General features: G+C 35.0%; 1 protein-coding gene across 2 annotated transcripts in view; it reads right to left on the reverse strand.

Annotated features, from left to right (window-relative positions):
• Positions 1–798: 798 nt before the first annotated feature.
• KIF5B (kinesin family member 5B) overlaps positions 799–15,095 on the reverse strand; it is a 47,883-nt gene continuing 33,586 nt past the window's right edge. Inside the window, exons 16-26 of one of the 2 annotated variants that reach the window (XM_003938378.4) lie at positions 13,887–14,075; positions 13,170–13,287; positions 12,575–12,636; positions 12,372–12,481; positions 11,195–11,296; positions 9,843–9,903; positions 9,671–9,742; positions 9,407–9,511; positions 8,243–8,459; positions 6,966–7,116; positions 799–3,323 (exon numbers count right to left, since the gene is read on the reverse strand). In XM_003938378.4, coding sequence (XP_003938427.3) covers positions 6,986–7,116; positions 8,243–8,459; positions 9,407–9,511; positions 9,671–9,742; positions 9,843–9,903; positions 11,195–11,296; positions 12,372–12,481; positions 12,575–12,636; positions 13,170–13,287; positions 13,887–14,075 — 1,167 coding nt within the window. In that variant the 3' untranslated portion in view covers positions 799–3,323; positions 6,966–6,985. Of the gene's footprint in view, positions 3,324–5,306; positions 5,486–6,965; positions 7,117–8,242; positions 8,460–9,406; positions 9,512–9,670; positions 9,743–9,842; positions 9,904–11,194; positions 11,297–12,371; positions 12,482–12,574; positions 12,637–13,169; positions 13,288–13,886; positions 14,076–15,095 lie in introns of those variants that run through there. The other variant, XM_010349053.3, reaches the window with a different exon arrangement.

Consider the following 15,095-nt stretch of genomic DNA (forward strand, 5'->3'; position numbering starts at 1 on the left):
CAGTAACTGGTACTTGGGGTTTTATTATTATTCTGATTTCATGTCTGATTAAAGTTTTCCACAATAGTGTAAAAACATATAAAGCCCAATGCCCTCCCAAACAAGAAAAAAACAAATCCCCACTTGAATTTAGGAACAGTCTTTTAAAAGTTACTTTCCAGCTAAATCTGAATGATCATTGAGTAATTATCTAAAAAACAAACTTTAACAGGTGTTAATTCTTATCCTGGTTAATAAAACCACCAGACTTAGAAGAACAATGGGGACGATACAAAATAAACTGTAGGTGAGGCTGGCCAGGCGCAGTGGCTCACACTTGTAATCCCAGCACTTTGGGAGGCCGAGGCGGGTGGATCACTTGAGGTCAGGAGTTCAAGACCAGCCTGGCCAACATGGTGAAACCCCATCTCTACTACAAATACAAAAATTAGCCAGGCGTGGTGGCACACGCCTATAATTGCAGCTACTCCGGAAGCTGAGGCAGGAGAATCACCTGAATCCAGGAGGTGGAGGCTGCAGTGAGCCAAGATTGTGCCACTGCACTCCAGCCTGGGCAACAGGGCAAGACTCCATCTCAAAAAAAAAAAAAAAAAAAAAAAAAGTTTTATAATACATGTGAGACTGGTCATTCATTTCTAGCTCTTTACACATTTAATACCTGCTCTCCAAAGGCTGCAACATATTTAGGAAACAAAATGTACATGAATATAATGACATATCAGTCACTATTCTGGTATGACAGAAGGCCTGAACTCAGTCGTGTAAAATCAACCTGACACTTAAGTTTCAAGAAAGTCATTACATTTCAAAAAATTTTCCTCTTTATTTAAACATAAAACGCATTTACAGCATGCAAGTTAACTCAAAATTAAATGGTGTCTTCCCAAACCAAGTATTTCTGAACGTATCTTCAAGCACTGAAAATAAACCAACATATTCCACAGGTAGACTCAGACTGTCACCTCATGTAAAATGGAGTTAAGCACAAACAGAGTTATGCACAGTAGTTAGTTTTCTTAAGTTAGGCAAATAATTTAATTAACCACCATGAATAAATATTATTCTCTTGTTTCACTGAGTTTCTCTTCTGAACCATCTATCAATGCCATTCAGAGGAACGATAATATATCCAATCAAAAAGACACTGCAAATTGAAATGTGTCAATGTCCTAGATGATCAGAAATTTTAGTTTTCAAGAGTAAGTGCTGTGTTTAATGACCTACTATAGCAAAAAGGAGTTCACTGAAAACAAATATATGAAATTCTTGGTACCCTTTCTATGAAAGTCTGATATTATAAACAGAAAAGACCATCAAGGTATTTTTTAAAAACCTAACATTGTATATTCTGAACCACATGCTAATTATAATTCGTTGTTCGTTACACAGCACCAATACCCATGATGCATCTTACAAGAATAAAACTAACATATGCAGAAAAAAGAGAAAAAAAATTCTGCTTCATTTATGAATAGTGCCAAAGGAGGCAAGTTTGTAACTGAAAACAAAACATAAAGGTCTATGTGAATGTAGCCAAATGTTTCTCCATTTAGAAAATGATCATAAAGAGGTGGCAGCACTTTTTTTGTTTGTTAACTGTATTACTTATATCTGGCTGCACCAACGTTTCATCTCAATTTTTGGAGTGTTTCTTCTGATCAATCCTAAAAGCAACACAATCATTTTAGAGGTTGCAGACTACAACAGCAAAGATTTTCGACTATTAAAAAAATAAATAAATTTATATTTTAAATCAAAATTATTATAAAAGTGGAAATTACAACAGTTAAGGAAATAGAAAAATAAGCCAATTATGATCTGAGTCTTCTGACTATGGCTCCAAATTCAATACAAATATTTGTGTATAAAACTTTTTCAAAAAGTTAATTCTGCCAGCCAGGTCCTAACACAGAACTTTCCAAGTTTCTCTAATGACTGAATAACCTTAAATCCCCACTCTCTGTGAATTTCTGCTATCATAGTTGTAGTCAATGCCCCCCTACCACTGATGAAGCAAATATTGAAATATCTTTCCCTATTATTTTTATAGTTTCCTAAAATAAGCTGTTGATTTACTTTAATCATCTGAGGAAAAAGTCACAAAAATACGTATACACTTAGTACTGATTACAAAATTTTGGGCTATGGCCAATGAAATAATTTATTTGATGATTATTAGTGACTTGCAAACAATTTACTATTTCTAGACTAAACAAGAAATAAATTAGTGTACAAATTAGTGTAGCAGGTTAAAAACACCTCAGGGATTTCAGACCAAAATTGACCCCTATATATTTTTAATTCATCATGTATCTGTACTGTTTCTTCATTTTACTCAATTTCCACAGGCTATAAATTTAGATCAGCCAATAAAGTACTAACAATATAAAATTATGTTTACTCCTATATCTTATTTTACTAATATTAAAGATGACAAATTAATATCTGTTCAGTTCTCATATTAGCTAGCAGGCTCACCAGAATGAAGCAGGGTATTTTCATTCCATCAAGCTTTGCTGAGTACAGAATCAGGAAAAAGAGAAATATAATTCCTTTCCCAAACTCTCTTAAACTAAGATCTGCTTTTGATACTTTAAAATATTTCTATTCAAAATAACTCAGCAACAGGCATTTCATGAGATAATAAGTAGCCTTGCTCAGTCTTAAATGCCTAGTTAGACATATGTAAGGTTTCAGTGCTCAAACAGTAGTTTTCAGGAGCAAACTTCAGAAACAATACAAGTAATTTTAACCCTGATAATATCAATTCAAGGGATTTTAAAATACAGTACTGACCTGATACATTTTATGGGCATGTAGTGTTGTAAGTGGTAAAATTTAAGACATTTAACCTAAATGTTCCATTTTCTCTTTAAAAAAAAAAAAAAAAGGAAAAGAAAAAAAAAGGAAGACATTTTAATTGGAAAAGAGAAACAAGCAGCAGCAGCTAGGTAATTTAAACTGAGATTAAAAAATAAACATACATAAAAAACAAATACAAAAAGTACAGTCCTACAGGGTACAGTTGGCTTGGCACAGTAAAGACTAAATTTAAGACACAATAGACAAACTGTGTAATAAATAGGGCCACAGTTGTAAACTGTCCTTTTTCCCTCCTAAGATGCCAAAATTGCACTCTAGATGTGTTGGGAAGCAGCAGAGTTTACAAGAAGAGTAGATAGGAAACAGCTGTACAGGCCAGATATGATTTATACATTTTTTAAAAAAGTTATAATTCTACAATCCCAAGGGAGTAGAGGTTATAGTCATTGAATGACTGCTTGATACCATGTCCTCTTCATACTTCAATTACTTTTTAACACCTGAAAAGGGGAGAAAGCATACAGAGTAAATATGTTTAGTTTTACCAAATTCATGTTTGAGATAAACATGAAGAATAAAACATGCCAATAATTTATAAACATTTTAGCCAACAGCTGTGGCTGCTTTCCCCAAAATTGGAAAGAGGGCAATGTTAAATGATTTGGTTTCCTTTTATTTACCGCCTAAGTACAAGTGTTTAGAAGAAGTACAATGTTTAAAAGGAGTTCAGCCCTCCTTTAATTTTTATTCTCCCCAGTAAAGCTATGGGTAAGCTGATTTATGAATTATATTTGTTTAAAAAAGAAAAAGATGGTTATCTTTTAATCAGCAGACAGTGGTCAGTGACATTCTTAAACCAAGGACCACTAACCAGCAACAAAGTTATATACATGGAAAATTTAAAAAAAGAGGGGGAGAGATGTAGAGGAATAAGGATAAACAAGAAGTGAATACAGTAGGAAAAGTAACAGCGAAGTCAACAGTTCTAGTAGGATTAAATGTCTTGGTATTAAACTGCCTACTTACCTTATGCATTTAGAAAAAAACCTGTTTAAAGTACAATGCAAGGCAGACTAACCATGTAAAACTGGGAACTAAAAGTATCAGTATTATTTATACACTATCATCCTTTCCAAAAATAAAGTGACTTGAAATGATTTTCTTAACATTAAAAAAATTTCTCTGCAAATTATTTAACATTTAAACAATTTATTACTTAAGTAGATCATATACTCCCCAATGTTTTAAGACAGATTGATACAAGAGTGTGAAAGGAACCACAATCTTTGGACTAGCATTGAAACAAACCTGTAAATAATTATATTTTTATAGCATAACTTTCAAATCTTGAAAACTTAGTTTGGCTGGGTTAGCTGTCTCCCTCCCTTATGTGCTAGCTTGGTGTCACTATACTGGGATCAGCTATATTTAACAAAAGCATGGTCTGTCCTCTGTACACCGAGATATAAGTTTAAAGTTGATACATGAATTTTAATATGAAGACAATATCCAAAAAAGGTAAACTTTCTATCTATGCTTTGAAAATCCCCCTGCCCAGCTCCCACTTCCAGAAACGTAGGGAAAAAAAGGCTTGCATCTATTGAATACCGTGTACTGGGTAACATCTTAACTCATATAATTCTTTTTTTTTTTTTTTTGAGATGGAGTTTCACTCTTGTTGCCCAGGCTGAAGTGCCATGGTGTGATCTCGGCTCACCCGCAACCTCTGCCTCCCAGGTTCAAGTGATTCTCCTGCTCTAGCCTCCCGAGTAGCTGCAATTACAGGTATGGACCACCACGCCCAGCTATTTTTTTTTTTTTTCCTGTATTTTTAGTAGTAGAGACAGGGTTTCTCCATGTTTGTCAGGCTGGTCTTGAACTCCTGACCTCAAGTAATACACCAGCCTCAGCCTCCTAAAGTGCTAAAATTACAGGCATGAGCCACCACACCCAGCCAACTCATGTAATTCTTATGAAATGATTTCCATTTTACTAATACAACAGAGCTATTAGTCCAAAGGGGAAAAACAGGCTATCTCTAATTATCAGGAAAACTAGCTATTATAGGTCTACTAAGTACATATTATCTATGACATAACCTTGTCAAAAATGTTTATGCTGAGTCTAATCAATGCTTTTGCACAGAAATAGAGGGGGAGACAGAACAAGGTGACTACACATAAAACCAATCAGACACAAGATCCAGAAGGTGTAAACCCTCAGGATAACTGCCCCACTCTTCAGTAAGTTAGTATCACTAAAAAGGGTTGGTCTTTCAAGATTACAAGAGATTTAAGGGATAAAAACAAATGCAAACAGGAGCCCTGAATTGCACCCTGGTTTAATCAAACCAGCTGTACAGGATAGTAAAAAAACTGGAAAAATCTGAATATGAACTGGTATTAAATAATTTGAAAATACAATTTTATTGGGTGTGATAATACTGTGACTATGTAGAAAAATGTTGTTTTAGAGACTCAGTAAACAGTTAAGCAATAAATCCATAATTTATTTTTACATTGAAGCATTGTAAAATAAGACAGAATTAGAAAAAAACTACTAAAGGGTTTATCTGCTGAAGTTTATAAAAGTCAAGTCAGGATTCCAACTTGGATGGAACTCCATAATCCATGTTCTTTTCACTCTGCCGCTGTGTTAAATCCTACATTGTGTGAACAAAATGTTCAAAATTGTTAGAAATGTGAATCCTTCAGAATATTTAGTTCTCTACCCAAATTTAGAGCCAGTATAGTATGCAAAATGTCAATGTAAAAACAAGCAACATGAAAATAAGCTAGCTCTAGTATTTGTCAGAAACAGTTATTTCATAATTATCTAGTATTTTTTATTTCCAAAGCATATACACATCACGGACTTCCTGAAGAGTTACAATCATAGTTCCTGCTATATGATGAATTATTAGGCAACTACTAACCTATCAATCACGTTGTACAAGAAAGTGTTCAGAATATATTGCTAAGTTTAAAAAGCAGGCTATGGGCCGGGCGTGGTGGCTCACAACTGTAATCCAAGCACTTTGGAGGCCAAGCTGGGCAGATCACCTGAGGTTGGGAGTTCAAGACCAGCCTGACCAACATGGTGAAATCCCGTCTTTATTAAAAAAAAAAAAAAGAAAAGAAAAAGCAAGGTATGAAGCAGCGTATGTAGTGAATATGTAGAGTTATCAACAGTTTAAACTTTTAAATTTAAAAGCTAGTACAGAAAGCTCTAGAAAGAAATGTATATATAGTAGTATCTCTGGATTTTTTTCTAATTAGTGATTGTTTTATGCAGTATGTAATTATAAATAAATAAAGCTCAGAAATCTGTCAGTAACCTGGGCTCATATGCGATTCAGTGCAGTCTTTCTAGAAACCAACATGTAAATATGAACCAAGAGCCTTAAAAATGTTCACATTTCCTTGTAATTCCATTTCTGGGAACCTTCTGGAAATAATCTCTAACAGGTTAGGGAGTACAAAAAGATGTTTTAGGCCAGGCCCAATGGCTCACGCCTGTAATCCCAGCACTTTGGGAGGCTGAGGCGGGCACATCACATGAAGTCAGGTGCTCGACACCAGCCTAGCCAACAAGGTAAAACCCTGTCTCTACTAAAAATACAAAAATCTAGCCGGGTGTGGTGATGGGCACTTGTAATCCCAGCTACTCAGGAGGCTGAGGCAGGAGAATTGCTTGAACCCAGGAGGCGGAGGTTGCAGTGAGCCAAGATTACGCCACTGCACTACAGGCTGGGCAACAAGAGTGAGACTCCATCTCAAAAAAAAAGATGTTTCAAATTTCATATATGAAAATTTTGGTTTCTGTAAATTTCAATTATGGAACAAATTAATATAATTACATGTCTAGCAAAAAGGGATGTTTATAAACCATGGTACATCCATTAGACAAAACATTAAGAGCTATTACAGATGGTCCAATGCTAGATTTCAAAACAATCAAGATCACAAATTTGAATATAGTATGATCTAAACTATAAAAAAAGATCAAGCTAAATAACTTTTATAATTGCTTAAGTTAAACAAAATTATAGCACTAATGTGAGAATTTTAAGAAATCCAAAAACCTATTTAACAACCGATTTTCCATATATAGCTATGAAAAGCCAGATATAAATTACAAACCTGTGGGTATGTATAAATGTTTACACTTGTTTGCCTCCTCCACCTCGAACTGCCACTGGCTGGCTGTTCTGAACAAATGCACCTCCTCCACGAATTGCACTTGGATGAGTTGGAGAAGCTGCTGGATGTTGCCCGGGACGAATAGGTTTAGCTAATATGAAAAATAAAGACTGGCTTTAGAATAAAGCTTAAGATGTGACAGCAATGACTGTTAAGGTATCTTCTCTTATTCACAACAAATTTCCAAATGTTTTGTTTTTCTTTGCCTTTTTGTTTCTCTATCACTTTTTCTTTTCTGTTCCATTCTTTTCTCTAGGACCTGTACAATTCTGAGCCTTTAAAAATCTTCTTCCTGGCCAGGTGCAGTGGCCCATGCCTGTGTAATGCTGGCACTTCAAGAGGCTGAGGTGGGTGGATCACTTGAGTCCAGGATTTCAAGACCAGACAGAGTAGTAAGGCAAAACCTGGTCTCTACAGAAAATACAAAAATCAGCCAGATGTGGTGGTATACGCCTGTAGTCCTGGCTACTCGGGAGGCTGAGGTGGGAGGATTGCATGAGCTCAGGGCTGCAGAGAGCCATAATGCACCACTGCAGTCCAGCACAGGTGACAGTGTAAGACTCTGTGTCATTTAAATAAATACAAAGAAACAAAATAAAAAACAAAAACTTCCTGCACCAATGATTTTTATTATTTGAGATGGAGTCTCTCTCGTCACCCAGGCTGGAGTGCAATGGCGCAATCTTGACTCGCTGCAACCTCCACCTCCCAGCTTCAAAGGATTTTCCTGCCCCAGCCTCCCAAGTAGCTGGGATTACAGGGGTTAACCACCATGCCCAGCTCATTTTCTGTATTTAGTAAGAGAGGCAGTTTCACCATGTTAGTCAGGTTGGTCTCAAACTCCTGACCTTAGATGATCCAACTACCTCGGCCTCCCAAGGTGCTGGGATTACAGGCGTGAGCCATTGAGCTCAGCCACCAATGTTCATTCTTAAACATGAAATCACTGCTGATGGCTTATTTTCTTGCAATTCTCTTGGCTTTAGTAATATTGCTCTATATAGTTTCTCCATTCCATGACAATTCTTGCTTGCTTCTCTAGTTCTCATTTATCTTCATGTCCTGCTAATGCAGTTATTCCTCTTTCCCACCAGTGCCACTCTTTGCTAAGTTAGAAAATAAAGACAGATGCACCATGAAAACACGTTATAAAATTCAGATTATGTTTTCAGCTAAAAGCATTCAAACTGAGCAAGGTTTTAATGTGTTCTACTAACCAATCTGAGCAGAATGCCCTCTTCTGGCCATATTCTTTGACCTGACTGCTTCTTTTATGCGATCTACTTCTTGCTGATAGCGTTTGCGATCACGAGATGCATTTTCTTTGGCTTCTTTCAACGCTGATTCCAAAGCTTTCACTCTCTCAGCTGTAGCTCGAAGTCGCTTTTCCAACTTAGGAAGTTCGCAGCGGAGATCTGCATTATCACGTACCAACTAAGGGGTTCAAAAAGAAAACAAGGATTCTAGGTTTAACAAAATGATTTTAGAAAGTACAAGCATTTCATAATTGCTCTTTAGAAAAGAAGTAAAACTACATTTTATGTTGTTTTCCATTTATCTAATTTAGGCAGAAACATGCAGAGAATACATCCATCTGTACATATCATACACACATCTATTTATTCACAAAGGTATAGTTTCCTCTAATTTTTTAGGGGGAGGACTGTTATTTCCCTCTAGTAGGCAAAGACATTACAAGACAGTGCTATGTTTCTTCAGTAAGACAACTAATCTGGTGAAATGAAAATCCCTTTAGATATATTAAGCACATAAGAAACATAAACTTAGCAAGCCCCTTAGTAAGTGCTGAAGACAAGAAAAGCTAAAATATCTTTAACCATACACTGGTGCAAACATCAGGTTTACAGTAACAAAGATACACAACAATTAAGAGTAGAGAAACTTTTTAAAATTAGCAAAGTAAATCGTTTATCAAGTCCTAACCAAAAATAAGCAAAGAACAACCTAAAAAACTTCCAAAGTATGCATTACTTTTTAAAAAAATGACAAACTCCTTAATTATATTTGACACACTGGGTGGTGTATTAGGTATAAAAAGACCACTCTCTCCAGAAGACTGTATTTTAACTGCAAAGTCTTGTGTAGTAGAGATTTCAAAATTACAATAAATTATGAAAATGCAGTCTTAAAATCCTAAAGAGAAAATAAGAATACATGTTTTCACTATCTCTTTTGATAATAAGGTTGTTAAAATTATTAACTCCTCTAAAAGTTACTTGTGGTTTATATAATTTCTGATAAAATGGCTCAGGGTATAGAAATTCCTGAGGACTCTGAAAGACTGAAATACTTACTTGCCAATCCTCAATTTTTGATTTGTTACTACCCTTTCAGCTACCAGAAAATATACTCTTTAGTACCTGTTTGTGCACTTTAGTGAGCTGTTCAAGATTATTTTCAAGAAAGGAGATTTTTTGCTTCTGAGCAGCGCTGCCTCCGGTGTCATCAGAATCAATCTCAGCACTCTGAGAAAAGAAGGTCAGTTGAGTATTATGAAAAAATTTAAAAATCTAAGCTTAACTATACAAAAACTGACGTAACTGTAAAGTTATTTCACTTTGAATAAAAGAATTACCTAGAAGTAAGCAGCATTACACAAATACCCACCTCGGCGTAGTTATTACCTTTTTAACTCTGGTAGCCAGGTCCTGAACAAAGAGCTTGCGCAGATTGTGTAAAGTCTGAAGTTCTTTTGCCTTGGATTAAGAACAGCCATATTTTTGGAGTTCAGACTTTAAATTTAGAATAATCATGGGAGAAAAAAACCCACAAAATATTCCCCAATCCTTTTCTTACCACTGTCTCTTCCAAACCCTTCAAGTCTTGTTTTGCTTGTTCTCTTCTATCTTGTATAACCCTAACAGAAGAACAAACATAAATTTTCAAATTTTATTCCATAAAATTCTAGTTGTACTTAGCATGAGAGTTGAGTAAAATATTTTGTATCTGAAAGGATCAATTATTAAATTTAAATAAATACATGATGCTTATTTTAAACTATTTATCCATGTTGTATTCCAATTCTTTTTTTTGGAAACAGGATTTCTGTACCGAACACTGCTCACTGTGGCCTTTGACCACCTGGGCTCAAATGATCCTCCCTGCTTGTTTCCCAAGTAGCTGGGACTACAGGCATGTACAACCAGGCCTGTCTAAGGAGTTTTTTGTAGAGACGGGGGTCTCACTATGCTGCCTAGGCTGATTCTCAAACTCTAGGCTCAAGTGATTCTCCCACCTTGGCCTACCAAAGTGCTGAGATTATGGGTGTGAGCCACTGCACCTGGCCAATTTCAAGAAATTTCATATGCCTTCTATAACAACAGTTCATTGTTATAAATTCCATATACACCAACAAAAGAGATGAAATAAAATGTGGCAGAATTCGAAGAATAAGGAATGGTTCTAATTTGTATTTTAAAATATGCCACATTATTATACTCCTATTTATCCAAAGTGATAATGATTAACTAATTATAGAGATTGTAAACTATCAAAGACTAAAATATTTTACATTAAAATTATTCTAAACATAATTACAGCTGCAAGTTAGCAGAATCTTTATAAAATCCACTATGAACTTGTCCTGATGTTCTAACTATCCTAATAATAGCAGTTCATTTGCAAATTATCTCACAAACTCAAGGTATGTGAAAAATTATAATCATGAATTTTCTACTTGAAGACTCTACAAAACTGAGTTTTGAGAAAATGAGAAAAAGTAAACCATGAAAACCTCTGTTCAAAATGGCAAGGCTAAAACCACAATGCTCTTTTATGCAAGAGAAAAACTTAACAAATACTGTTTTTGTGATAGATCTTAAAATCTTTTAAGTTACTTAATATCTTGTTTTAGGTTAATTTTTATGCTGTGTCCTAAAGTAATATGGATATAAGGAAACAGCAAGCAGACTAATAAACAGAAATCTAAATCTTAACCACCACTAAAATATAAGACCTTGCTTTCACTAAAATACAAATGTATATTCCAAGTTTTTAGATATAAATCATACCAACTCAATGGAGTTAAGAAAAACATCCTTTAGCCCATACAAAGTAAAATATGTATCCACTGGCTATATCCAAGGGTAATGCCCATAATCCTTTAATTTAGCTTTATTTTTAAACTTTAATTAAAAACAATTACTCACGTAAGCTCATGTAGTTTTCTGCTCTTTTCCTGATCTGTAGCTTTCAACTTCTCATGTTCTACTCTTAGACGTTCCTGCTCTAACATCATTTTCTGGTTTTGGCTGACCGAAAAAAAAAAAAAACCACACAGTTTCAATATCATAGTTTTCTCAATGTCATCATTCAAATTTCCGAACTTTAAAATTCTATAATCTCATCAAGGACTTTTATGTTATCCTATCCCCCGTGGAGGAAAAGACGGAAGGGACCTGGCTACTTCTGGACATACAAAATTTTTCATATTTTGGTTTGAAATCACCATTTTGTTCTGCTATGTCTTTCATCTTGCTGAGTCCCTATGCCTACTTCCATTAGGTATTAATAACAAGACCTATGCTCCAACAATCATCATCATTTTGTTGTGTTAATCTCTTCTGGTTCCTAACTCAAACTGTTGCACTTTGACTTCTCTAAACTCTATGTATGCACATGGTTATGGAAGTAGGAAAAACGTCTTCTAGATAAACTAAGATGACAACTTAAAAATAAAAACAAAACCAGAAAACTTTAAGAATCCATATAATTTCCAGAAAAGTTTTTCCCAGTTAAGAATTTTCTTTTTTTGAGTCAGGGTCTAGCTGTGTCACCCAGGCTGGAGTACAATCATAGCTCACTGCAGCCTCAAACTCCAGCACTCAAGCAATCCTCGTGCCACATCCTCCTGGATCACTGGGACTACAGGCATGTGCCACTATGCTCAGCTAATTTAAAAAAAACTGGTTTTTGTAGAGAGGGAGTCTCACTATGTTACCCAGGCTGGTCTTGAACTCCTGGCCTCTAGTGATCCTCCAGCCTGGCCTCCTAAAGCTCTGGGGTCACAGGCCATCACCTACTGCACCCAGCCAGGAATTTTTTAAAAAAAGAAAAGAAAAGAAAGGATTTGGAGGAGACTGTGGTATCTATTTGGCAATAATGGATTTAGGTTGAGGATTCTTTTCTTCCTTTTTATGGAATAATTTAAATCAAAAGACCTAAAAAAAGCCTCAAAAATTTCACCTGGAATTTAGAAGTTTTACTCATAAATGAGAAAATTCTTTATTTTCCAATTCAAAAATGTAATTTCGAAGAAAATTCTAAAAAGAATATACTGTGTCCATCAGTAACTGACTCTTTCCTCACTAGATGTATAATACTTACTCTTGAAGATCAGTAATAAGTTTTTCTTTTGCTTCTACTTCATCTCTCAAACTACTGATTTGTTTTTGATGAGTTTCTCTGTGGCTTTGGATCTGCTGTTCAACAGCTTGCTAAAATTTTGAGGGAAAAAGGAAGTTAAAGTCAGACTAATCAAAATTAATACTGATGAATTAAAGCCAATAGAAAGGTGACATCAAACTCACCTTAACTTCATTTGCAGTCTGAACCTTATTTAAGTGCTCCTTTTCCATTTCATGGACTTTCTCTGAGTAGAGAAAAAATCGAATAGTGAAATAAGCCTTTAAGATTCCTCATATAAATCAAGGAGCAAATGAATTTTACAATAAGCATGTTCCTTAACAATATTCGACTTTAAATTACCCAAATATCAACTACTCTCCAGGTTCTATGACATGTAGACTAGTACACAGGTTATATCCATTGTGTTGATATTATATATTATTTTATGGTTTTTTTTTTCTCCTGCATAATCCAGAACAGATTAGTTAAGGGAATGGTAAAGAAATAACTCTTCAGTCCCCTATGTTAAGACAGACAGACATATAGACACAGACACACACACACACATCCTTTATAACTGTGGGAAATCCCCAGATTGGCTATTTCCATATTCAAACAAAATCTTTAAAAAATGTTTCAAAGCAACATCAATATGTATGATTTACCATTCCAAGTTAGCTACAGTCCTACTATTCTCTGTCAGTGTAAATATAAGTTTACTACAATTATACTAACGTAAGAACACAGATGTAGCTCATAAACAGTTAGAAGCTATACCTTGTGCTCGAAGCTGGACTAGTTCTTCATTGAGAGAATCAACAGATTCCTCCAGCTGTCTTTTCTTTTGTTCCACATTTTGAAGGTATTCAGTCAATGACTTGATTTTGGCTTCATGCTTTTGGAAAAAATATATGGATATGAAGTAGAAAACATATCTCCTGCATGTACATTAAGAATATTTGAAAGTAAACATTTTATTATCTCTATATATAATACATTTGGGATCATTTAAACCTAAAATGCTCAGCAGCCAAATTTAAAATTTTAAAGAATTTAATCAATTAATTAAATGGTGATCGTAACTTGCAAACTAAGGCACTGAAGACTCAAATATGAAATACTAGTTTTACAGATATCGCCATTTAATGCTACCCTCTTCCCTCCTTGTGAAATTCCAATCATGGAATCTCATTCACTTGACAAGCCAGGAAACTGGTTCCCTGCAGTTTTGCCCACCCTGTAATTCTGGATCTTTAACAAGTTACCACTAGTCACATTTTTCTGGTAAATTTCTATACATAACCCATACATATGTTAGGCAAATATAACTCAGTTAAATCATTCAAATTTACTACAGGTAGACTAGGAAAAAAACAAAACAAAACAAAAACTAAATTTCACCTATAGACACATGTTTTTCTGGAAACTTGTATAATAAATAAAATTTCTATGTGGCTGGTTCAAAAAACAAAGAAGCTTTTTTCTATAACATACTTGAGAGATACGAAGCTGACATGCAGCTAACTCCTTTTCATTTTCTTCCATTTTTTTGTTGCTCTCAGTTTGTGTGCTTTCTAACTGCTTGCAGCGTTTCACCATGGTTTTTACTTCTGACTTCATTTTGCTAATGTAGAGCCTTGCAACAGTGAACTCTTCATCTATCATGCCAGTTCCCTCAGGCTGCTGTGAGGAAAAAGTAAAATAAAAAATTAAAGCCAAAAATGTTCAATGTGTTTTCTCACTTAGGCTGTAAAATCTTTTTATAAAATATATTTTAATATTACTCAATATTCATACAAAGTCTGGATCTTATTTTATCTTTTATTACTGTGCTTACTTTTTGCTTTCCTTTTGTTAAAAACTGAAAATAACGTTAATACATGCCAATAAGAAAAAGAAATAAATGTAAACCTAAAGAAAACACAAAAATACAACGAAACTGATAAATTCTGCCTCTTTCAATTTTTAAATTTCCTCTTTATAGGGCCTCTTCAGTAAATTCATTGTTAATCATGTACATGTTCAGCTTAAAATTTAACAAGAGCAGGTTTAGTTGGCAGGGAAAGGATGACCTTTAAGCTCAACCAGAAGGAACTGTCTTCACTGTATATTCCTTAACTGTTAAAAGTTTCATTACCAAACTCCAGTACAATAATGAGTGCCAAAACTAAACGGAGCTTGGGAAGGAAGAAAAAAACCTGTCTTTGCAGATGGTATGATTGATAAAGTTTGTATGTAGAGTCAAAAGACCCTGAAGAGCTAGCATAATACTAAAAAAGAACAAAATCACAGGACTTGAAACTATGGAACTTACTATAAAGCTTTAATAATCAAGACAGTATAGTATTGGCAAAAGAATAAATAAATAGGCCAGGCATGCTGGCTTAAGCCTCCCAGCACTCTGGGAGGCTGAGGTGGGCGGATTGCCTGAGGCCAGGAGTTCGAGACCAGCCTGGCCAGCATAGTGAAACCCCTTCTCTACTAAAAATACAAAAATTAGCCAGGCATGGTGGCTGGCACCTATAATCCCAGCTACTCGGGAAGCTGAGACAGGAGAACTGCGTGAACCTGGAAGGCAGAAGTTACAGTGAACTGAGATCACACCACTGCACTCCAGCCTGGGCAACAGAGTGAGACTCTGTCTCGAAAAACAAACAAACAAAAAAGAATAGATAAAATAGGTTAACAGAACAAAGAGTCCAG

The sequence above is a fragment of the Saimiri boliviensis genome, chromosome 8 (genome assembly GCF_048565385.1).
Source record: "Saimiri boliviensis isolate mSaiBol1 chromosome 8, mSaiBol1.pri, whole genome shotgun sequence".
In the NCBI taxonomy this organism is placed as follows: domain Eukaryota; kingdom Metazoa; phylum Chordata; class Mammalia; order Primates; family Cebidae; genus Saimiri; species Saimiri boliviensis.